This window comes from Pelodiscus sinensis, chromosome 29 (genome assembly GCF_052426305.1).
Source record: "Pelodiscus sinensis isolate ZL-2025 chromosome 29, ASM5242630v1, whole genome shotgun sequence".
Lineage (NCBI taxonomy): Eukaryota > Metazoa > Chordata > Testudines > Trionychidae > Pelodiscus > Pelodiscus sinensis.
The window spans coordinates 16,027,963-16,053,875 of NC_143080.1; the positions used below are offsets into that span (position 1 = coordinate 16,027,963).

At 42.9% G+C, this 25,913-nt stretch overlaps 1 protein-coding gene across 2 annotated transcripts; it reads right to left on the reverse strand.

Annotated features, from left to right (window-relative positions):
- Positions 1-851: 851 nt before the first annotated feature.
- Positions 852-25,644, reverse strand: MEIOC (meiosis specific with coiled-coil domain). Of its 2 annotated transcripts, none has more exons than XM_075911363.2 (8): positions 25,337-25,644; positions 24,121-24,249; positions 22,237-22,397; positions 18,054-18,158; positions 14,077-15,949; positions 8,878-9,012; positions 5,167-5,347; positions 852-2,551 (listed from the first exon to the last, which is right to left on the reverse strand). In XM_075911363.2, exons 1-8 carry the CDS (start codon positions 25,340-25,342, stop codon positions 2,322-2,324), a joined length of 2,820 nt encoding a protein of 939 aa, XP_075767478.1. In that variant the 5' UTR covers positions 25,343-25,644; the 3' UTR covers positions 852-2,321. The 2 variants fall into 2 exon arrangements, with proteins under 2 accessions (XP_075767478.1, XP_075767477.2); XM_075911362.2 differs by lacking the exon at positions 25,337-25,644 and adding an exon at positions 25,019-25,173.
- Between the last annotated feature and the right edge of the window lie 269 nt (positions 25,645-25,913).

Consider the following 25,913-nt stretch of genomic DNA (forward strand, 5'->3'; position numbering starts at 1 on the left):
CTTTGTGGGTCTTCCGAGAGCCAGAATCTTTGAAAAAAAAAATAGTCAAATAGCACCTTAAAGACTAACAAAACATGCAGATGGTAACATGAGGTTTCGTGGGCATAATCCACTTCTTCAGATGTTACCGACTAACTCAGCTACCCCTCTGAAGCAAGTATCTTTGGGGATCCAAGCCTTAGTCTCCTTCAGCAGTCAGAGCCCAGTCCACCAGGACTCACCACATCTTGGAAAGAAAATATACCTTCCCACCAACTTCAAGAATGCTTCAGCCTCAACACTTTTTCTTGCTACAAACTCAATAGCCAGAAAGATATTATCTTTGCATTACAGATTTCATGTTGCAGCAATGTTTAGGGCTTGTTTGGCATCCACCCTATAGCTCCCTCTTTTGTACACTACTTGTGGAATTCCCAACTTCTAAATTGACTAAAGGTAAGCAGAAGAAAAGGAATCTTACTTCTTGCTTAATTTACCTTGTCCCAAAGAATCTGTCTGTGTCTATGCTAGAGAATTTTCCAGCACCGCCCTTTCCCACTGGGCTGGGGAGGGAGTAAGAACTTTCCATCAGTAGTACTACCAGAATTTCAGCTAGATATATTGGAACCCTCAGGTAGGCAAGCTGTTTAGCTCTCTGGTACTGTATATTTAATTTGATTACAGTACTAGCATTCTTTTAGTATTATTAAATTTGAAATAACTGTAATTTCACTGTCCACATCCCTTTTAATGTAGTTCAGCAATCTTATTCCCTAATGAGAATATAAAATTAGCATTTTATATCAACATGTACATAAAGAGTCTAATTCACTAGAACTTGTTCAAATATGCCTATGCAGAGTAAAACTCAATACTTTTCAACTAAAGCTACTTTATTTCTTATCAGACTAAATTCAGTACAATATTTGTTTTCATAACATCCAACATGTCTTATGTCAAACTTAACCGGTCTTTGTGCGGTGACTACTGTGGTAAGGTGTTGTATTATATTTAGCTGCCCCAATGCAATTAATTTCGGCAGTACTGTAAGTCACATCAATGATCAAAATAGTTCTACTACAGTTTCTCTCCTGCATTCTCAATCAGCTTCTCTCTCACATCATCCAAAGACAATTTATGTGGTGTGATTACACTTTTTGCATACCAGGATTTTTAAAACTAAGAAGAACACAGATATTTAAAATATCAGTGTATCTAGCCAAGGATAGTTCAATAAATTTAATCCACACATTATAGTTTAACTCCATGCTAGAATTGTTAAAACCCAAGATCTCCTGAGTTACATAATATCAACATTTCATATTAATGAATAAATTATTCACATTCAATACAAGATATTAAGAGATAAGAAACACAGAAAAAGCCAAGCATTCAATAGCTCTCAAAAATACAGAAGCAAACTAATACATTTAACAAAATATACACTAACCAATCTCAAACCAAACTAGCTAAAGAGTAACTTTAAAAAAAAAATACATTTCAGAACCTCGTGATACCCTCTTAAAAAGTATTAAATCAAGGGTATAAGAACAATACTCATTATTTCAACTGCTTTGCAGCTTTAAGATTCAGATTGTGTAAATGTAATGTTTTGATTACACTTAAATATTTTAAAACAGATATAATTTTTTAAAGAATATGCACAAATGATTTGAACAAATTTTATCTTCACTACATTGCATGGTTTCACAGTGGCAGTTTTATATCATCACTAATTTAGGAAAATCTGGTGCATTTCCTCTCAAATTTAGATTCTAAAATTTCAAATTCATAAATATGTCAATATTTTAAATATTTAATTTTTACATTAATAGTGGGTATGTTTAGCATTGCTTTCCTCCTGTTTTCAGGTATTAGTTTGATAAGGAAAACATTTTTATATCACAATCAAAGCTTGTCTGTTACTAGACTGCGGCCTATAATGGGTTACAGTCACTGAGATTCATTATTTGAAAACATGTTTACTAAGGCAAACCTAAAAGAAACTTCTCACTTAGAAGAATTTCACACTGGTACTTACCTGCACTGCAGAGTGGCTGTTAAAATAATCACATTACTTTAAACTAACAAATCCGACCAGTTAATGCACTGCTGAGACTGCTAACATAACCTGTCAGTTAGTGAGTTAGTCTCCAATTAGTTAGCAATTGGAACTTTTCTTTTTTGAGAAGCTGAACTTGCTTCATTCAGGTTTAACTTTAAATTTGGAAGGTCATCAATTAATTTCTCAATGTCTAAATGTTCGTTTAAAATATTCACAATACACGGTGTCTTGCCAAACCCACACTGCAAATTTTACTCTTGCAAGATACAATATTTCATTAGTGTTTGTTTGTTTCACCCCTCTGGTTCAAGAGGTTGCTGCTGTTCATATTTTCACATGCTTTATCTTCAGACTGTACTATCTCCTGAAAAGCTTTCTCCACATCTACTTGTCCAGCAGTAGTGGTAGTTTTTGGTAAGGTCATCTGAAGTGCACACCAAAGTGTAGTACGTGCTTTGCGCGTTGCTACACTCATCTCTTTAATTGCCAAAGCGAGGGCAAAAACATCTGGGAGGAAGAAAAGGGTATTACATTAACAATATTTAGAGGAAGTGTAAAGATACCATTCGAGAATTTTATCCACAATAACTAGATGCACTCCTGAAGAACTCTCAGACCCCCATATTCCTGCCACCTAAAATAACTGGCTGGGACTTCCTTAATATGGTCTTAAATCAGCAAGTGGAAGTGGCCCAAATTATTTTAGACCAGATCCTCAAAGGTACTTTATCACATCACCCAACTCCTCATGAAACTGAGCCTCAGGTACAAGAGCAGGGTTGGGAAATAATTTTTAATGGGAGAGCTACTCCAAGATTTTAGGAAGTGGGCAAGAGCTGCGTCTCTACAAAGGGGGGGGGTCCAGAACGGAGGTTGGGTGCACAAGGGAGCTTTGGGTAGAGACTGGGGTGCAGGAGAAGATGTGGAGGCAGAGAGGGAGTTTGAGTGAAGGAGAGGGTTATGATCTGGGGCAGGGGCTAAGGGTGCTGGGTCTGGGAAGGGGATAAGTACAGGAGAGGATTCTGGCCTGGGGGAAGGATGTAGGAGGGGATGCATGATCTGGGAGGGAGTTGTGATCTGGAGGAGTTGGGGAGGGCATACAGAAGGTTTGGGTAGTGATCTGGGGCAGGAAGGCATGGTGGCCTGGGGCAGGTAGGGGAGAGAAGGGGTGGAGTGTCAGAGGCAGGGTCTGCCTGAGAGGCACTTACCTAGGCGGCTCCCAGTCAGCAGCACTGCAGGAACCTGAGGCAGACACTCTACCTGTCCGCTGCAGTCCCAGGCTGATGAAAATGTCTAGCTGCTCCATGTGGCTCTGCTCTGCCATGGCAGGGGAAGGAGGCAGCCCCCAGCAAAATTTCTCAGTTCCTACTGGCTGGAAACTGGCCAAAGTGAGCTGAGAGGTTTTACTGCAGGGCAGTGACAGAGTGCAAAGCCTCCCCCACCCTCCAGAGCAAAGCACAGCCACATGAGCTGCTCTGTGTCTAAGGGTCCCAGCAGGGAGGCCATGGGCCAGATCCAGTGGCTTGGTGGGCCAGATCAGGCTGACCTCTTATAAATCTGTTAACTGCATTTATCTAACGTTCAAAAATTTGACTACATTTTTAGCTAAATGGGTATCAGTTTAAACCTCAGAAAATGTCTGCCCTTTTTCGAGTCAGAATAAAAGACTCATAATAAAAATTTAAAAAATACAATAAACTGATATCTCTTATAGGGATGTAAGCAAGTAGTTGACTACCAAATAAGCCCAACTTATCAGGTAGTCAGTTTGACTGCTCGCTTTTGCCCTCCCCTCACACTACTGCCTCTATCAGCAGGGAGCTATTGCGAAGCAACTTCTGTCCGCAGGAGGCCCAGGCTTGCCGTGGACAGAGGCTGCTGCGGGGAAGCAGCCTTTGTTCGCAGAGGTCAGGGCTGGCTGCAAACAGGCTGCTGGACCCAGCAAGTCTGGTTCAGTCCCAGCTTGTGCTAGTCCAGGACTGCTGTGACTCTGCATTATTTAAAATACAGTTGCAGTGGTCCCAGCTCATGCCAGTCTGGGACCTGTCCCCCGCCCCCACTGCTGCAGTTTAAATGAAGTAGGAGCTGGGCTGCCTCTGCGCTCGGCTCCTACTACATTTAAACTGTAGAACCAACAGTAGGGGTAGCTCCTGGTCTGGCCCAAGCACAGACAGAGTGCTGTCCCTTATCAACTAATCACAGAATACTAGGACTGGAAGGGACCTCAAGAGGTCATCAAGTCCAGTCCCCTGCCCTCATAGCAGGACCCAGGACTGTCTAGACCATCCATGATAGACATTTATCTAACCTACTCTTAACTATCTGCAGAGATGGAGATCCCGCAACTTCCCTAGGTAATTTATTCCAGTGTTTAATCACCCTGACAGTTAGGAAGTTTTTCCTAATGACCAACCTAAACCTCCCTTGCTGCAGTTTAAGCCCATTGCTTCTTGTTCTATCCTCAGAGGCAAGGAAGAACAAGTTTTCTCCCTTCTCCTTGAGACACCCTTTTAGATACCTGAAAACTGCTATTGTGTTCCCCCTCGGGGAGTTTTTAAAGCAGAAGCCTATAGGGGAAAGGTATTTTAAAAGTCTCTTATGGGCCCCCATCTTCTGCACTCAAAGAGGCTAAGTGGGGAACAGCCATGACAGGGTTTTATCCATGAAAGCTCATGATTTATATATATTTTTGTTAGTCTCTAAAGCTATGTCTACTCTACAGAGAAGATCGACGCTACCAGTGTCAATCTTCCAGGGTTCAATTTAGCGGGTCTAGTGAAGACCTGCTAATTTGAACTGAGAAGGCACCCCTGTTAGCAGTGATACTCCTTGTGAGAAGCAGGAGTATAAGGGAAGGTGATGGGAGCGTTTGCCACTGTGTCAATGGTGATTTAAGATACATAACTTCAGCTACTTTAATTACATAGCTGGAGTCAATGTATCTTATGTCAACCTTTCACCTCAGTTTAGACTAGGCTGAGGATGCAAAGAACTACTCGTTTTTAAAGTTACAGACTAATATGGCTACCCCTCTGAGGAATAGATTTACACTTACAATAGGAGTGTACAAATTTACAAAATTTACAATATTACAATAGGAAACTGTGGAAAGACATTTATACCTCTGTCATCTTGACATCTTGGCGCTCCTTGCCTTTGCCGATTTGAAGCATTTACAATTTCATCCTTCCTACGTGACTGCACTATATGAATTACTTCCAGATGTTTATCAAGAGCAGTAGAGATATTAGCATGAAGGGGAGAACTGCGAAGACGTTCCATTTTTCCAAGTAAAGTCACAACCTAATGAACATTTTATATCTGTTACAGATCATGTTTTCTTCACCTAAACTTAACTGAAAATTAAACTGAAGTAGAAGAGAGGAATATTATCCAGCTACAAAAGTTATGTTTCAAAAGTAGGTAAAAATCCTATTAGATTGGCTTGTTTGGGGAAGATAAAATCCTAATAGTGGAGAACAATGTTAGAAAATCATCAATGCTAATTTTTTTTAAACACCATAATAGAATCATAGGACTAGAAGGTAATTCAAGAAGTCAGCTAATCTAGTCCCCTGCACTCATTGCTAGGCTAAGTAATACAACTAATGCTTGCTAAAAGCAATGATTGAGATTTTCAGGGCAGCATGGACCATTTAGCAATACCTTTTCCATTAGTAACTTAAGAGGTAAGTGTGCCAAACGCCTAAACGCCTATTTGAGATTTTAAAAAAACATGGCCCCTAGGGATCTGAATGGTTAACAAGCATCACCCTCACCTGTTACGGTTAACTGGTGGCCTGGCTGAGCTGGGGCAGCTCCCTGGCCACCAGTGATGTAGTGTGGTGGACCCAGCCAGAGCAGCTGCTGTACCAGAGCAGCTTCATTCATGGTGGGGGATCACTCCAGCCCGGCTGGCCTGCCGGGCTATGCTGCGGGTGGAGGGTTGGGCTGGAGTGGCCCTTCACCTGTCCCTATTTAAGTGGTTAATTGATTTAACAGGATTTTACATCCCTAATTGCCCTACTCTTTTTCCTAGCCATAAAGATGAGCAGGGCTCGACAAATACACTCGCCTGCTCGCCCGTGGTGAGTAGATTTTACCAGCTGGCGAGTGCAGGAGTGGACGGGTTCAGTGGGCCGTTGTGATAGGCTGGCCGAAGCCTGCACTACAGGCGGCACAGCCCCATCCAATCCGCCGGCCGGTAGAGGAGCAGAGTGCCGCCGAGAAGGGGAAAGTGCGGCGATTCTCAGTGCTGGGCTGCCTGCGTGCAGCTCCGGCGCGACGAGGCGGGGCATGAGCCAGAGGGCAGGACGCCAGCAGACACCACGACGCTGGCGTGACGTGGCATCCTGATGTCACGGCTGGCGACCGCCGGATTCAAAAAGGCTCCAGCAATCCTGCAAAGTGGAAGGCAGAAGCCAGGTAGGACTGGGGCTGGGCAGAGGGGAAAGAGGCTCTGCTGTGTTGTGGGGAGGGGAGGAGAGGGAAGGGGCTTGTGCTGCAGGGAGGGGAGGTCAGGAGAAGAAGAAGGCAGCAAGGGACAGGGGTGCAGGACAGACAAATGCCAGGGGGCCAAGTGCAGACAATGGGGAAAAGGGCATTGGGGGCTAGGGCGGGAGGGGGAAGTGCTGGGAGAGGAGAAGTTAAAGGGCATTGGGGGCTATGGCGGGAGGGGGAAGTGCTGGGAGAAGGCTTGAAAGAAGGGGTGGGCATGAGGAAGGCTGGGATGGAGCAAGGCATGTGCGAGGGCACAGGGGCATGAGGGTGGTGAGGGGGTGGGTATCGGGGGAAAAAAAGAGGTCAAAGGGGTCAGGGGCAGTGAGGGAAGGGGGAGGCACCAGGAGGGTGCAGGTGCCAGGGGATTCTGGGGGGAAGCAGAAGGGCAGACACCTGAAAAGGAGGGACCAGCACCAGAGGAGAGAGGCAGGGCAGGTGTGTAGAGGGACGTGTTAGAAGAGGGGATGAGGAGGGGTAGCTCACACGATCAGAGTGGGGCTACTGGAGAAGGGCAGGTCTCAGGAAGGCTGAGGGCAGTGAGGAGGGCAGGAATCAGGACAGCAGAGAAGGGTGAGGGGTTGGGGGGCAGCAGGCACCAGGGGAGCTGATGGAGCAAGGGGAGGAGACATGGCAGCAGAGGGAAAAGGTAGAGGTTTATAAGATATTTATTAATAACTTGGGTGATATTTATTAAAAACTTATTAGTAATTACTGTTCTTATTCTTATTAGGAATTTATATAATTAAAAAAACATTTTTGGGGGGAATGGGGAGGTGTCTCTTTTTTGTCTGGCGAGTAGGGTTTTCCATAATTTGTCAAGCCCTGAAGATGAGCATCAGGAAGAAAGGAGACAGACTCAAAGGTTGGGGGTGGGGGAGAGAGAAGTGCTATGGGAGTGGTTTTAAAATTTTTCTTATTTTAAACCCTTGTATACACATATATGAAACCTGTAGGAATCAACATTTGTTATTTTAAGTATTTGAGCTTATTTTTATAATGACTTTTGCAGTTCAAAGCAAGAATCAAGCCTACCAAATGAAACATGAGCAACCCACACAAACTGTGGGATGTCTAACTTTTACTTATTGACTGTGTTTTCCTAGCAGAGTCCTAAGCTGGGCATTTACATGTGGTCCACCTATACTTCCCCTTTATTTAATTCCCTTCATATCCCAAATTGTTGGGCAGTTGGCCTGTAAATCTGTTGATAAATGGATGCATCACTTTCCACACAACTGAAAATGATAGTGGGGTGGCAGCTGAACTAAATTGTACTTCTCTAAAAAGTTCTGAGGTATGAAATTGTAAAATGGTGAGGTCATATTTTAAAATCAGTTTTACTTACTGAAATGAAAGAGACAGATCATTTGGCTGTAACTGTTATCTATTCCATTAACATTTTCTAATATCACCTTATACAACCAGCAATAAAAATAAGAAACTGAGTTTCTTAAGCAGAATAAAGTGATAACATTCTAGTAGGATTCAGACTTAAATAGGAATACTGTGTGCTATATTGGCAGTCTTTGGGAAAGGATGTACAGGCAGTCCCCGGGTTACATGGATCCGACTTACATCGGATCCCTACTTACAAACGGGATGAGGCAACCCCGCACTAGCTGCTTCCCCCCAGCAGACCAGGGAGACGCGGAGCGGCTTTTCTCAGCAGACACCTCAGCTTGAGAATAAAGGACTGAGGGAAGTGAGGTGTGGGAGAATAAAACTGAGCTCTGGAGAAATGTTTGGCTAGAGTTTCCCCTACAATATGTACCAGTTCCGACTTACATACAAATTCAACTTAAGAACAAACCTACAGTCCCTATCTCGTACGTAACCTGGGGACTGCCTGTAGTACAAGATAATGATACTAAACCTGAAGAATCTAAGTTATGGTAGAAATTAAAGGATTTAGGCTTTTTTGTACAGATGAATGCAAAGTGACCTAAAATTATAAAAGAGACTCATATAGATGACTTAGTTTACAGCGGTAAATGGGAGGTAGGAGATTCCAAACTCAAACGTAACATAACTGTGAGGAAGGTAGAAGTAATTTAAGGAACTGAGACAGAGCATCTTCACACAAAGGATAAATAAATTTAGTTGCCAAGGACAGAGAGAAACATCCATAGTAATAAGTCCAAGGGAAAGGAGAATAGAAGTGTTGCAGCTTCTTAAATGCATGTTTACAAGTTAATAGTTTGAGTTTGTTTCAAGATATCCTTTCTAACTTTACTTAATTGTAAAGAATACATGTTTCCTGAGGATTTCCACTAATGACACAAGTATATAACCAATCTACATGGCATAAAATTAAGCATTACTAGTCAACTTACTCTGGCTTGTTCACGTAACTGATCCACAATTAAGCGATCAACTCTTGATGGATTTGATGTCAACCTTGGAATTGGAGTGTTGTTAGTACTGGAAACCTTTTTTCCTGGGTAGTTCTTGGCAAGAGCAGATTCAGTCTAGTAAAAAAAGGACATTTTATTATTGTTCCCTTCAAGAATAATTAGACAGCATACTTCATTACCATCACAAGAAAACTATCAGACTGTAAGAGTGATATGTTTCCCCTAAATTTTTTCTTCTAAATTTTTTTTTTTAAAGTAGGTGCTGAAATGCATATAGTTGTAGAAATCATGTCTTGAAATCTGCTAGTTTGGGCTAGCACTCAGTCTGCAGATTCAGCAGAAACTTAAACCACATCACTAGCTCACAAAGTGAATTTGGCAGTCCTCTGTCAAGGAAGTAAGCTGCCCATTTACTTCAAAGAAACTTCTAGAATGACTGTATTTAAATTAAGTATTTAGGACTGGCTCCACAAAGAGACTCAGCATTGCAATCTTTAACATTTAGGTGCCTTGCTGCTTAGTGGAATCCACACTTCTGAATTAGGCACCTAGGTATATGGGGAGTTACAAATATGATGCATGGGGAGTTACATCTCTAAGAATGAGGAGCAGCAGGAGATAGTCTGTTACAGAAAAAAACAGCAAATGGTCTGGTAGCACTTTATAATCTCTAAGAATGGGATTCACAGAAACCAGCAAGCTGACAGGATAGCTGCCTAAACCAATACTTTCTTGCTAGCAAGGAGAGGGGTAGGATCTAAGCTCTCCCACTCAAAAGGAGTTAGGTACCTAATTTTAGGGTGGTACATAATGCTTTCCTGAGTTAGATACTTAAGCTAGGTCAGCCCTTTCTCCTCCTCCCCTCAAAAAATGAGGAGGAAGTGACTGTTGTCATGACCTCTCTTATAATCTAGTGGTTAGGGTTTCTGACATTCTGAAGGAGTGCCCAGGTTCAAGTCTCCACTCTGCCTAATTCCAAAACTAAACTTGAACGCAGGTCTTCCACTTCCTAGGTGAGAGTGCCCTGATCACCAGACTATAGGGTATTCTGAGGCAGGCTCTTTCAACCTCTTGTTTTAGAACAGTTTCCGTGTTGTATAAAACCTGGTGACTGCCCTGAATGAACACTGGACTATGAAGGCAATCATACTGGCAGAAACGCAAGCACCTATAGGGTTATGAAGCAGCTGAGCTGGTCTCTGAGGATCTAAATTCTGGACTTACATGCAAAAATTAGTTTGTGGATCTAGCCCTTGCTGTAAAATTTGTATCCTATGAGCCTTGGGGACTAGTTTTACCAACAATATGCATCAGAAAATCACGAATCCATTTTCATAACTGTACAGGCAGTCCCCGGGTTACGTACAAGATAGGGACTGTAGGTTTGTTCTTAAGTTGAATCTGTATGTAAGTCGGAACTGGCATCCAGATTCAGCCACTGCTGAAACTGACCAGCGGCTGACTACAGGAAGCCCGAGGCAGAGTTGCTCTGCCCCGGGCTTCCTGGAATCAGCCGCTGATCAGTTTCAACAGGCTGAATCTGGACGCCAGTTCTTACATACAGATTCAACTTAAGAACCCCAGGCGTCCCCAAGTCAGCTGCTGCTGAAACTGATCAGCGGCTGATTCCAGGAAGCCCGGGGCAGAGCAACTCTGCCTCGGGCTTCCTGTAGTCAGCGCTGGTCAGTTTCAGCAGCGGCTGACTTGGGGACGCCTGGGGCAGAGCAGCTTGGGTGCTGCTCGGTTGCTCCAGTAGTGCCGCTCCTCGACCAACCCAGCAGCACCCAAGCTGCTCTGCCTCAGGCGTCCTGATTCAGCCGCTGCTGAAACTGACCAGCAGTGGCTGAATCAGGACGCCTGGGGCAGAGCAGCTGGGGTGCTGCCCGGTTGGTCCAGTAGCGCTCAGAGCGGCGCTACGGGACCAACCGGCAGCGCCCCAGCTGCTGTACCACAGGCGTCCGGAACAAAGCCGACGGGGGCAGCGGGGCAGCCCAGACGCGCCGCGGTTGTCCTGCTGCCCGCATGCTCCGCGGCTTTGCTCTCTGTCTCCCTGGTCTGCTGGTCTCCAGCAGACCAGGGAGACTGGGAGCAAAGCGGAGCAAAGCCGCGGAGCACGCCAGCAGCAGGACAGCTTTGTTCCCCGTCTCCCTGGTCTGTTGGTCTCCAGCAGACCAGGGAGACAGGCAGCAAACCCCGTTCGTAACTGCAGATCCGATGTAAGTCGGATCCGCGTAACTCGGGGACTGCCTGTACTTTCCTTTGATAGCATGGATAAGGCTGATTCATGCTTATTTTAATACTAATTAAATTAATTTTCACACAAAATAACTACTTCAAAATTGAGCTAAAGTTAGATAATTTTAGATAAATTGTATTACAGGGATGTTGCAATTATCCCCAAATCAAGTGTAAAAGAAATTCAAGAAGAAGAAACATGTTCTTTGTAGAAATATTACGCAGTAATAGCATCACGACAGGATAGAGTAAAGATTATTTGAGTACCATAATTGAATTTCCTGTTTGGACTAGGCATGTTAAGAATTGGGTATTTCACTAATTATACAGTCGATAGAATTTTTATTGCCTACATGATTAGCTGATAAGGGAAGATGCTCAGTAGTCCTGGCTCATGCAGGCCTGGGAGCTACCCCCTCTGTAATTTTGCAGTTTAAATGTAGTAAGAGCCAGATGAGCAGGCAGCCTGGCTCCTGCTACATTTAAACTGCAGAGGCACAGCGGCGGGGGGGGGAAATCCCAGACCCAGCGAGAGCCAGGACTAAGCCGGGCTTGCTCAGTCCTGGTTCATCCCAGATCCAGTAGCACCTATTCAAGGGGGGGATCCCACATTCTCCAGCCCCCCATGTTTATGCAGCAGGAGAATGGGGGGAAGCAAGTGGTACCCCAGAGACTGTGCTGGGGGAATTTTTTCAAGCAAACCTTAAATATAAAAAACCCTTTTATAACAAGATTCACCAATATTCAGTGGCCACTTATGCCACTCTGGACTGTACAATGCTACCAGAAATACTGACCAACAACCCTTTCCCTCCTGCTCTTTTATCATTCTCCCTTTGCACATACACAAACACAATGCTGCGCCTCTCTCTCACATAGGTACACCACTATTTCCTCCTCCCTTCTGCCCTTTATCTGTTGCAACAATGAGATTTTGAATATTAATATTTGGGATTAATAGTAATTTTTTTATCAATATTTTTCATAAGAGTTTCTTTTTCATCAAAGACTGACGTTTCTTCAGAATAAAGTCAGGAAGAGCTGTTCTTTCAACATAGCCAGATGCCCACTGTTTCCCAATAGAACATAACTAAACTTCCCTAATGGAAAAGAGGCTCCCTAGGGTGTCAGAAGTAACAATGTGAATGGATAACCAATCAACCCGTTACCGAATAAGCATCACACTTACACAATAAGTATCACCATTAGCAGATTATGCTTATTGGGTTCTGGTTAACCAGTGTCAGGAAGCAGCCCCCACACAGCTGCTCCAACCCCAGGGGGCCACAGGCAGAGCTAGGGGGATGGAGGGAAATACCTGTCAACAGTCCCAAGTGCGGGGGGGGGGGGGGGGGAGAATCCACCAGCAGCAGCCCCAAGTGCAGAGGGACCGGGAGCAGAGGCTGGCCCCACTTTGCTTGGGGCTGCTGGCTCTTGCTGCAGGCAGCCCTAAGGGCGGAAGAAAGGAGGGATGGGAGCCGAATCCTACTTTATCGGTTAACAGGTTAAACCTAAGGTTTAAGAGGACAGCCTGTGACTTCAATCCCATTTAGAACATCTGGAAATACAGTAATTCCTCATTTAATATTACAGATATGTTTCAGTAAATGATCGTGTTCAGTAAAAATGTGTTATGGGGGGGGGGTCAATTTTCCCTTTGAAAATAATGGAAAAGGTGGGGGTTGCGTTTCAAGCGGTGGTGTCTGTTGGGACTGGGACATAAGGTAGGGGAGAAAGGGAAATGGGTTACAGCAGGGAAGAGAGGTTTTTTGCTTTGGGCAAGGGAAGGGGAAGAGGATTGGGTTGGGAGCATGCCCCTGTGATGGGTCTGCGGGGACCCGCACTGCATCTGGCGAGGGGGGGCGGTCGCTGGGGAACGGCGTGACAAATGGCAAACCCTCCGCCGCTTTGCAGGGAGGCGGGGGAAGCCCCGTGCAGCCACCGGCAACGAGGCAGCTGGGGAAATCGTGTTATTCCGGGGATGGTCATGTAATTCAAAAAACGTTCCCTAAAAAAATCGTGCTATCGCAAAAACATGTTAAGCGGGCACGTGTTAAATGAGGAATTACTATATCAGCCAGTATGTGTTTATCTACACAGAATTTTGGAGCATGCAAGATTGAGCTTCCCCAGCCCTGTCAACAGGTTCAAGCTAGATGGGCTTGCTCTAATGTTCTGTAGATTTTAATACTCTGGCTGGAGCACAGATGCTGAAGCCCAGACCCCTGAATAGGCTGGGGTTCTGATGCTCAGCTCCAACCAGAGCTATAATTTGAAATCACTGTCTGCACAGCTAAATGTTGTGTAGACATAACCTTAGAAAGAAGGCAGATCTCTGCAGAAGAATGTTATCTCTTTGGTCTTTTCTAAAGGACATTTTATTTATGAAAAATGAGAAAAAAAGTTACTTGTAATCCTAAATAAGTCTTCAAATACAAATAAACTCACTGCTATTTTGGGCTGTAAGAAAAATTTGAAGAATGTGATATTCCAATATAAAAATGGGTAGTGAATAAAATGCCTGACACAGATACATTTCTTAAAGGATCAAATTTTAAAATAAACTTTTAATGCAATTAATGGAAATACTATTTAAGCGTACAATGAATTTCCAAGAATTTATAAGTGCTGCAGTTTTGGTGAAGATAAACTGCGTTTTCCATATATATGAGAAGTTGAGTGTTTAAGTGCAGAACTCAGTTCCAGCTTAACTGTGAAGTTGCAGGCAACACACAGAAAGCAAGATTTAACTTATTTTCTGTTTTCAGTCCACTTTACAGAAAAAGCAAATTTCCTCCTTTAACCTCCATTTTAGGACTTCATTACTTTCAGACCTTAACACAGTAAGAACTGTCTATCTACAGACCATAGATTGTTATATAACTAAACATATTATGTGATAGTATAATTTAACTTTTTTGTATAAATAAGTCTGATTATTACCTTTTTTCTTTCCTTTTCCAATGCTCTCCATTGTTCATAACATTCTTCCAGTCTAATATGAAGTTCACTGGCAGGCCCACTACGAGTTTTAACTGGTCTTTGGAAGCCAAATGTTGGTACAAAACCGGAGAAAGAACCATCACCATACATCATATCATTAAAATAGGGGTATAAATGACTTAAATCATCATAAGAAAACAAATCATAGGAATCCATCAGGGGAACAACTGAATGGCCAAATGGATGGGTGGATCTCAAAGGAAAACCATTTGAACCAAGTTGCTGAAAGTTATGATTGTGTCTTAAATCGCCCATCATATAATTGTTTGAAAAGCAGGAAGCCTGTGCGCGATTTAAACGGCTACTGACAACATTACTGTCTCCACTTCCCTGTCTGTGACTATTGAAGTGACCATGAGATTCCAACAGATCCTGGTATGGGTTCTGTGGCAATCCATCTAAAGGTTTTTGTCCTTCCTCGGGGTCATAATGTCCACTCTGTGGCTTAGCTTGGAAGCTGTGTTTTGTCAATTTTTCAGTGATTCCATATTGTTGAGCTGAATAGTTCTCACAAAAACCATTTGACTGCTTAATTTTTTTATCAGTAACTGATTCAAAGAGACTCTCTTCTCCAACCTTAGTCAGTGCATCCATGTGATTATTAGGCTGAATTCGTTCTACAGCGTTATAACCAACATCAAAACCAGAAAATGCAGAAGGATTTTCTTGGCAGAATTTCTGAAACAAGTTACTATTTACAGTTAAATTTGAAGAAGAAAATTGAGAAAAATCATTAGAATTATTAGAACCTTTTGGAGTAGCAGATAGATGGTTACTTATTTTCATCAATGTGCCTGGATTTTGGTACAGGACAGAAGTATTGTTTTGAGTTTGAATATTTATCCAAGTTGGCCTTACATTAGTACCTGCTGAAGTGGTTGCTGAGTTTGACAATAAATTCAGTGATTTAAAATAGTCAGAATTCTGGGGATCAGATTTGGAAAAGATCGGTTTTTCTGCTGCATTCACAAAATCACTATTCCCCGGACAAGATGCATGAGATTTTAGACCATACTCTGATTTTAATCCAAAGTCAGTGGTAAATGAAGGTTCATTTGGAAATTGCTTTTCTGACAAGAGTCCTGTAGTTTTAGAAAATGTAAAATTCTGCTGATCTGGAATTGTATCTTCAATTTTTTTCTGAACTGCTGGTTTAACTTGAAATAGTTTAGTATAGGTATCTGTATCCACAGCAGGTGCTTCAGGTATTCCATTTGTTAATTTTTTACTATCATGAACACTGAAGCTTGTACTTTTATTATGCTTTGCTTTACTGGGATGAGAGTATTCTGGGTATCTGCAATAATCTGCATTTTCGTTGTACCTGTTGAGTTGTGGAAGAAACATTTCTGCCCGCTTTTGGTGTAACTGCACATCAGGTACTTTGGAACACACTTTCTCTCTTCCATACGAATAAGTTTCTGCTCCTGATTCTTTTATTACTTCTGAAAAACCAGTTTGTGGTATAAAAGAGTTTTTGATATATGAATAGCTTTGTAATGGAGAAGTTTTAGCATTCTCATTGGTCTGCATGTTGTAACAGTTGGCATGATCATTCCTAGAAGGGTACAGCCATTGCTCTTCAAGGTCCATGGTAGTAAACCCATGATAAAGTTCATCTATTTTCTGTTGTGATGCTAGATTATTACTGTGCAAGCATGGTTTTTCAGCAGCAGATATGGATTCCCCACTATAAAAAACCTGTTGAGAGATGGCTGCAACTACCGGCCTTTTTGATTCTGATAAGTCATGGTTGTCTGCAAATCTGGCTGTATTCACAGGCCATACTGACTTTACATTTGAGGAGCAGGTCCTAGAAGAAGTAAACATGGATATATTTATAATTCTTTCTTTGTGATTCATCACAGGGAGCAGGAGAAAGAGAAATACAGGTTCAACCTCTACAGTGCAGACTTCCGTAGTCCAGCATCCCCATAGGTGCTCTTGCGGTAGAGCACTCACAGGGAAAAGACAGGCCCTGCGCTTAACAACTCTTGCCCCACCCTCCCAGAGCTTCCCGAGCTCTGCAAATACATTATCAGTGGCACTTAAGGTCAGGGAGGGAGGGGAAGGAGCAAGAATGGAATATGGGGGGCATTCAGGGGAAGAGGCAGGGTGGCTGCAGAGCCCCACAGGGCTGCGCTCCTAGTCTCCAGCTGCGAGGCTTAGCAGCTACCCTGTCTCTTCCCCAGAGCCCCACTCACTCTCCCTCACCCGCCCCCATCTCCACTTAGTCAATGCCAACCCCTCTGCTGCCGCTGGAGCAGAGCCCCGCAGCTAGCAGCACCAGATGAGGCAGCAATGATGTCCCCTAGTCCAGCAGATTCCCCTGTTTTGGGACTGGTCAAGTCCTGGGGGTGCTGGACTAGGGAGGTACAACCTGTAGAAAATCTCTCTTCTTCCCTTAGATCCCACCATTTACTCAGTATTTTATACGTTCCATATTCCAATAAGCTTCTCTTATCTACTCAACATTCCCTTTCAACAGAAGGGCTGTTTCCAACTGGTACACAATTTCTTCAAAGTGCTAGGTTGTGTCTATGCAGCCATATGTACATAAATCACACTACAGAAAGATTTACCATCGGACACGGCTAAAATAGAAATACAGTACTAACAGATCCAGACACTCCATGACCACTGTTTTGCAAGTTAAAATAAATACAACAGGCAAACCATTCCCACCCCCAAAATCCATCTTTTGGTACTCAGAACACAAGGCTTCTTTGTACCATCTTGAGTTTATCTTCAGAAGGGCTTGAGCTTTACATTATCTTACTGTCTCCTATAGGGAAATCAAAGCACTGTGCATAAATGAAGGAATCTAAATGTGTCAAACACACTAACTTTGGCTGCTTATATGGAGTAACACACATAGAAAAAAAATGAAGACTTTAAGTAATAAAGCAGACAGTAAATAAAAAATTGAATTACACCTAAAACTCACTAAAACCATATAGAAAGACCACAAAATTAACAAGGAAAAGAGAGCCCTATTTCTAATTCTATGCTATGTACTTTTTTCTTTACTTGGAGATCTTTCAATCAATACTGAATCCCTTTCTAAGATCTGCTTAGATTTAACTAAATATAATTGGGATAGATTGAAGAAATCGCTGGGTAAAATTCTTTGGCCTGTGTTAGTCAGAGAGGAAGGATGGTGCAGTGATCCAGATGCCAGTCTAGGACTTGGAATATCTGTTCAATTTCCTGCTCCACCACAGATGACCTGTGTGACCTTCAGCAAGTCATTTAGCCTCACTCGCCCATCTGTAACATTGGTATAATATTTCCTTCACAGCAGTATTGCAAGGATTTAAAGATTGTGAATTGTTCAGATGGGAGCCTTATACAGACTGGATAATCAATGGTCTTTTTTCCTAACCTTATTCTACATATGAAGCATTACTTGAAAAGTTAATTACCAAATTCTGCATATGTAGTTCTTAAAAGGAATATTTTATGTTCTACACTTTGCATGTAGGATTTTTCTCCAGCTTTTCAAATATTATATGAACAATAATTTATTGAAAAAGCAATATAAAATTATACTTGCCTGTTTGAGCATTTAACTGAAAAGTTGTTAACATTCAAACTTAAAATTTAAATCAATTCTGGCTGCAGAAAATCATCGCATGGCTTCAGAATTCAATGTGATATGGTTATAATATTTGCATAAGCCATTTTCAGAATGCCATGTACTCTTGCTACAAAATCTAGTATTTGAATAGCTGGTGAAAAATGATTCACACTTTTTATAAGTTCACCCATCTTTTAGTAGGGTTGGAAATGGGTGGTAGGCTTCCCCCACACCAGTAGATCCAGAAATGACTATTGAAACAAGAAAAATGAGAAAAAAGGGGAAATGCTTCTCCAAGGGGAAAAAAGGATTAGTACGTGTACATCAATATACTAACCCATCAGCAAAATATGGCTGTGATTTATCTTGTTCTTCCAAGATGTTAGATACAAGTCCATATAAGTCTGTTTCACTGCCATAATCATTTCTTTCAGTTTGAATCCTGAAAAGAATCATATGCATTAGGCTAATTACCTCCTTTGAATTTCTCTTTAACAGGCTTAATGAAAATCTCAAATATTGTCACCAGAGATTACTCACTTTACAGTCTTTATGTTCTTTTATTCTAAAATCAGTTTGTAAACCAAATAAATCCATGTTGTGTAGAGCAAAAAATAGGGTGTAATAATTAAAGTCTGCACCTAAAACTTGATGAACATCCTCAACTCATAATGACCTCAGTGGAACTAAGGTTACTCAATGTGCAAAACCAAACTCTCTTTACATTAAAAAAAATCCAAACCAACAGGTCTGATCAATGTCTGTCTTTTTTGCTTGTGAAAAGGTACAGTCTCTCTCAGCCGTGAGCTAGGTATTCAGACACTGCATTGTACTGATTTAGATACTTAAAGGAAAGACTCCTCAGAAGCCAGCACACAGAGCAAGGAGATGCCTGATAGATAGGAATGAAATGCCAAGGGGAGGCAAGGGAAAAAAAGAGAGACTTGGGCACTGACCTGGTGTGCCTGACTGATAAGCCAAAAACCAATGCCACCATCCACTTGAAATCCTCAGCTGTGAACAGTCTTCTGGAATTAGGTAGCTAAGCAAGGTCAACTGTTTAATTAGCCCATGCCCTTGCAGTCATGGAAAATGGGTGGAGTGCCCCTTCTGCCAACAATCACCCACATAGCCAGAGCCCTGAGATCCCCTGCCTGCAGCCAGAGAAGCTCCTTCCTGCCACACCATGCCCTTCCAGCCCCAAACCACCCTGTGGGAATCATAGAATAATAGGACTGGAAGGGACCTCAAGAGGTCATCGAGTCCAGTCCCCTGCCCTCATGGCAGGACCAAATACTGTCTAGACCATCCCTGATACACATTTATCTAATCTACTCTTAAATATCTCCAGAGATGGGGATTCTACAACCTGCCTGTGCAATTTATTCCAGTGTTTGACTACCCTGACAGTTTGGGACTTTTTCCTAATGTCCAACCTAAATCTCCCTTGCTGTAGTTTAAGCCCATTGCTTCTTGTTCTATCCCCAGAGGCCAAGATGAACAAGTTTTCTCCTTCCTCCACATGACACCCTTTTAGATACCTGAAAACTGCTATCATGTCCCCCCTCAATCTTCTCTTTTCTAAACTATACAAACCCAATTCTTTCAGCCTTCCTTCATAGGTCATGTTCTCTAGACCTTTAATCATTGTTGTTGCTCTTCTCTGGAACCTCTCCAATTTCTCCATATCTTTCTTGAAATGTGGTGCCCAGCACTGGACACAATACTCCAACTGAGGCCTAACCAGCACAGAGTAGAGCGAAAGAACGACTTCTCATGTCTTGCTCACAACACACCTGTTAATACATCCCAGAATCATGTTTGCTTTTTTTGCAACAGTATCACACTGCTGACTCATTCAGCTTGTGGTCCACTATAACCCCTAGATCCCTTTCTGCCATACTCCTTCCTAGACAGTCACTTTCCACTCTGTGGCTGTGTCTAGACTGGCCAGTTTTTCCGGAAAATCAGCCACTTTTCCGGAAAAACTTGCCAGCTGTCTACACTGGCCGCTTGAATTTCCGCAAAAGCACTGACGATCTCATGTAAGATTGTCAGTGTTCTTGCGGAAATACTATGCTGCTCCCGTTCGGGTAAAAGTCCTTTTGCGCAAAAGGGCCAGTGTAGACAGCTCAGATTTGTTTTCCGCAAAAAAGCCCCAATTGCAAAAATGGCGATCAGGGCTTTTTTGCAGAAAAGCGCCTCTAGATTGGCACGGACGCTTTTCCGCAAAAAGTGCTTTTGCGCAAAAACGTCCGTGCCAATCTAGACGTCTGTTCCGAAAATGCTTTTAACAGAAAACTTTTCCGTTAAAAGCATTTCCGGAAAATCATGCCAGTCTAGACATAGGAAGTAACAATCAGTTTCACACATACAGGCTAAGTGGAGCACTTTGCATTTGTCTTTATTAAATGTCATCCTGTTTACCTCAGACCATTTCTCCAATTTGTCCAGATTATTTTGAATTATGACCAGGGCTTGACAACGAGGGAAATCTTCTTATTAACTGTGAGGTAGTGTCAGGGCTTAGCCAGCTTTGCTAATGCCACTTTGCAAAAAAGATGTCTACAGGATTAGGGGGACATCTAAACGGTGTACTAGTGCCTAAAAAGTTCCTACTGGTCATATTTTCAAAGATAATTAGAAACCCAAAGATACAGAGAGTCACATCTGAAAATCCCACCAGGTGCCTAATTCTCATTAAAAATCAAGGGAGTCAATGTACCTAATCTGTTTAGGTGCTCTTAAATGTCCCACTAGGTGCCTATCAACATCTTTGGGCACCTAAGACATGTGAAAATATAAGCCAGTTTGCTATATTCAAACTAATTCACTTGCATTTGAAAAAAATATAAATATTACTGTATTCACTAATCTATAATTGGTTGGCTGCCATTACACTACATTTACATTGCATACACCCTCTAATTACACGTACATTGTTTACCCCCTATAATTACATAACCCTAGATTAAAGGGAGTGCTAGTATGAGAATGTATTCAGGTGTTCAATTCATGAAAATTAGTCACACTTTGTTGTTTGCTATTACACAAATGCAAATGTTTGTATACCGCTGTAACTATATTACTGAAAGAAATCTTGTGAAATGCTACTGAAAAGCTGTAACTGGAAATACTAAATACAAAGCAAGTGGCCACTGTGTGAGTAAGAACACTTAAATACTGATTGAGTTGAAGATCTTTACTTATGGACTGCCTGGATTCTAAGAGGGCAGAACAAACAAACAAGAAGATGGAGATCCCCAGAATTATTTTGAGTAGTCCTGCAGATTTTGGGAAACTGGCAGATTACAACATCTGTGGTATCACCTTGGACTTAAAATATAATAACAGGTGAGTCAAAGTTTGTATCTGCTTTTACCCATCAGTAACTCATTCTTTTTTCTTAATTAATAAACCTATAGCAAGTTTACTACAGAATTGGCTGCCACTGTTTTCTTTGGTGCAAGATCTGACTAGCCCTTTGGGATTGGGAGAAGAAACGTGATGTGGTGAGCTTTTTGGTTTGTGTGACCACTATCGCTAAATTCAGTTTGTCTGGGTAACAAGAAAGACTGGACAGTCTAACAGGACTGTTGGTGACTCCATGGCAACACTAGTATAGTGATCCAGTTCACATTTGTTACTGGCTTGGTGAAATCTAGTAACTGACTATTTCACCAGTTGGTAGTGTCAGCCCTTCTTTTTGACTGTTTGCACACTCAGGCTATGTATACACAACATTATTTCGAAATACAGTCCACGTCTACACAGCTGGCAAAGTTTAAATACTGTCAAGCAGAATAGTGGTAGAAATGTAGCCGTGTTAGTCTGGTGCAGCTGAAACAAAAAACAGGACGGTGTAGCACTTTAAAGACTAACAAGATGGTTTAATATGTGATGAGCTTTCGTGGGCCAGACCCACTTCCTCAGATCAAATAGTGGAAGAAAATTGTCACAACCATATATACCAAAGAATACAATTTTTAAAAAAATGAACACATAAATTTGATATGTCCTTTTCATGTGTTCATTTTTTTTAAATTGTATTCTTTGGTATATATGGTTGTGACTATTTTCTTCCACTATTTGATCTGAGGAAGTGGGTCTGGCCCACGAAAGCTCATCACATATTAAACCATCTTGTTAGTCTTTAAAGTGCTACACAGTCCTGTTTTTTGTGAAGCAGAAGGACTTCTTACTCCGATCCCTGTAACCCTCATTTTATGTGTAAGGGAAGTCAGAGGAAGAGCACTCTATTCAAAATACAGGCTATGCAGACAACACCAAAACTTGGAATAAGCTATTTTGAAATAAGCTACACAATTGACATAGCTCAATTTTTCATAGCTTTTTTCAAGTTAAGCCCTGTTGTGTAGACATGCCCTCAGTGGTGAGCCAGGCAGCATGACAAGGTTGGTCTCTTAGAAAGTTTTACCGTAAATCTAAACAAAAGAAAATACATTCCTTTTAAGAAATAGAAACTTATTCTGGCAGGATGACTTATTAAAATAACATACCTGTTCTTTACACTAATCTGAGAAACAGCAGATTGTTTAATATCATCTCCATATGTAGACCATGGTGAATATAACAGAGAAGTATCAAAAGAAGTAGAATACTCTGATGATGTTGCAAGTGAAGAACTGTATGTCTGATGTAGGTCTACATTGTCATCATTCTATATTTCAAATGCAATAAAATAATTTATTAATATAAAAAACAACTTATTTCACTACACTATGCTGTAACTAAGTTAATTCTGGAGGATAAGGGAGAGGTTAGGGTTAGTGCAATCAGTTTTTAAACTGATACTAAAAGACAATAGGAAATTATAACAATTAAATGATACTGATCACATTTTCACACAGCAGAGTGAAATTCACTTTTTGCCAACCCAATGCCTAAAAACTCCCTTCTATTATCTATTGAATCCAATTATAAGATACTAAGTGCTTTATCTGTGTCGCTAAGTTACTAAAACTGAGAATTGTATAGGTATAACTATTTCCACATAGAACTTAACAATGAAAACAGACTGTTAGTTTGGGCATGTCTACACAGCAGTGTTATTTCAGAATAACTGATGCTGTCCCATAACAACAAAAAGCACGTCTACCCTACAAGCCTTTATTTCAAAATAACATTGAGCTGCAGGAGATCTTACTCCGATGCCTGTAACCCTTACTCCACATAAAATGAGGGAAGTCAAAGGAAAACTGTTCTTCTTTCGACTTCCTGCTGTGTATTCAGCGCCAAAAGCTGAATTGAGCTATTTATTTCGACTTCAGCTATGCAACTGCCTTAACTGAAGTATCAGAGGGGTAGCCGTGTTAGTCTGAATCTGCAAAAGCAGCGAGGAGTCCTGTGGCACCTTATAGACTAACTGAAATGTAGGAGCATAAGCTTTCATGGGCAAAGACCCACTTCGTCAGATGCATCTAATGAAGTGGGTCTTTGCCCACAAAAGCTTATGCTCCAACACTTCAGTTAGTCTATAAGGTGCCACAGGACTCCTCGCTGCTTCGACGTAACTGAAGTTGCCTAGCTTTATTTGACATTAGACCTGCTATATCGACGTATCCTTTCATTATATTGGTCTCTTATAACTGCAGGATGCTTCAATGTTCTGACTGCTAACACTGCAAACAAGTTTTTATATCCAAACATGTTTTCATAGAATTTTCTTAATATATGAAAATATAAAGAGGTTCTCTAAAATTTGACAGACTACATTTGGGGTTCAAAGCACCTGCACATTCCTTTACACCACATGTGTATATAGGCACTATACCAACTGAGCTCACATCTTATCCAATGACTGAAGTTGAAGCTAGTCAAATTCAGACTGGAAACAACCTGCACATTTTTAAACTCAGGACAAGTTCACCAAGGGTCATGATGGATTCTCCATCACAATTTTAAAATCAAGACTGGACGTTGATTGGGGTTATTGGATAGCAATGAGTATTACAAAGAGCAAGCTTCTTGTAATCATTACAAACCTATTATGCCAGACAACAAAAAAACAGTTTACAGGAAACTCATTTGTGTTATTCTAGTTTTTAAACTGAAATATCTTTTGGGGGAATTGTCTCTATGTATTTCTAACAATTTAAAGAAAGGAAATAGCCTACCTCCATTTCTTTTTAGCAGAGAAAGAAGGGGAATAAATGAATAGAATATAAGCTGAAAATAGCTATTATCTTCCATTGTTACCACCATTAAGTACCTTCCTTTCAAATAAAGGGTTAGTAGAAAGCAGACAAACAAAAACAAACTATTTATATACTTCACTGTCCATGCAGCTTTATTTAACAATGTTTGGGGGCAGGGGAGAGGTATTTCTTCACAAAAACAAACACCTGGAAAAGATACATGTATTTAGAAATAAGTGTCTGGACCTGTGATTTGTAGCAATCATAGAACGAGCTGGAGCCTGTCATGATAACACTATTGAAAACATCAGTTAGCCTTCCACTGGTTTCTGCGCTACTCCAACAGCGATTGGTACCTCTGAATGCAACTTTTGGCTATGTATAAAAAAGAAGGGGGATAGGACACAATTACACATTAACCTAAGTTTTAATTTTACTTGATGTCAAACTGTTTAACTCTTCTAAATTTGCTTGCAAAGTTTGCCCTGATGGTTTTCAGCAATTTTTTAACCAGAGAATAAACCCTTTTATAGAGAAATGGTCCAAATTAATCCCTCCCTCAAGTTAGTGGCTCCCACACCTGACTAAGTATCAAGACTACACAGAGAATTTGGGGAAAAGGGTTGGGGGGAGGGGGCTTTTTAAAAATGGCTTCTTCTCTCATCCACTACTGGGCCACTTGCACAGCAGGTTGTCCACCCACCATAATATTTAACATCTTGAAAGCTCAAAATCATGCCAAATGCCAGAAGCCCTAAAGAGCCTTTTGTGATTCACTTGGCTGAAGTGGCACCTAGTGCTTGCCATAGGTAGAGAAGCAACCCCGTTTTCACAGTACTAACCATCTCCCACAGGCTCTTCAAAAGAGATTCAATGCCTCACACCAGTGGTCCCCAACCTTTAGAGGCTCCTGGGCGCGGGGCCACTCACGCGCCCGGGGGCCGGGCCACTGACGCGCCTGGCGCCCAGGGGCACGCCAGGGGCAGGGATACCCTTGAACCCGGCGCCGGCAGGTGCCCCAGGGCAGGGGCCGCCCAAGCGCCTTGTGCCTGGACCCGGCGCCTCCAGAGTGCCACGCGCTGGGGGCGGGGCCGGCCCAGGGTGCCGGTGGGCGCCTCACACAGATGACTAGCAGAGCACTCACAGCCAGGTGGGGCACGTCCATGCGGGCAGGCACCAGCGCACCCCGCATGCCCAGACCCGGGCTGGAGCAGCCCCCGTCCCGCAGTGGGGCCCCCCCACGGCAGCCAGGCCACCCGCTCCCCGTAGGGGTGGGGCTCGCCGGTTAACCCCTCCCACACAGCACGCTCGCCCCGCCCAGCTGGAAGGGAAAGGGGGCATCGGCCCAGCGGGGCACATCGGCTCGCCCATGAGCGGGGGGGGGGGGAGTTACGGCTCGCAGCTAGGGACGTGGGCCCCTGGCTGGAGACGCCCCAGGCGGCGAGGGCCCACCCGCCCTTACCTCCATGGGCGGGACCCGCCCTCCCGAGGGCCGCGGCCCTAGTGCTGCTCAGGGAGCCGAGGGCTGCGCCGCGGGAGCCCCCCCATGGCGGCTCTGAGGAGGACGCTCAGCGGCCGTTACCCCTCACACCGCGGCGCGGGAGGGACCAGCTCGAGAGCGACCCCCATCTAGCCAATGGCAAAGCGCCTGCCTCCCTCGAGGCCCTAACGCCTGGACTGCCCTATCCCACGAGGGCATTGCCCTTCCGAAAGCCAATTGATTCACTCGGAGCCGCGCGACAGCCGACACTGAACCAATGAGCAATCGCCTCAGACACCACACCCAGCAACACGCGCTTCACACAAGAAAACTCATCCCCCCTCCCGTGAGCTCGTGCCCACTACTCTCTGATTGGCTACGTTCCAGCCAATGGGACATCGTCGTGCTCTTTGTTTACCCAGAGATTAACCGGGGACGGTTAAATCCGCTGCAACCTTTTCCCGCTCACACGCAGGACAGATGCTCATTGGTCCTGAAAACAGAGGCGGGGTCAGAAATCCAACAAAGTGATTGGCTCAAGAGTCGAGGGGCGAGCACC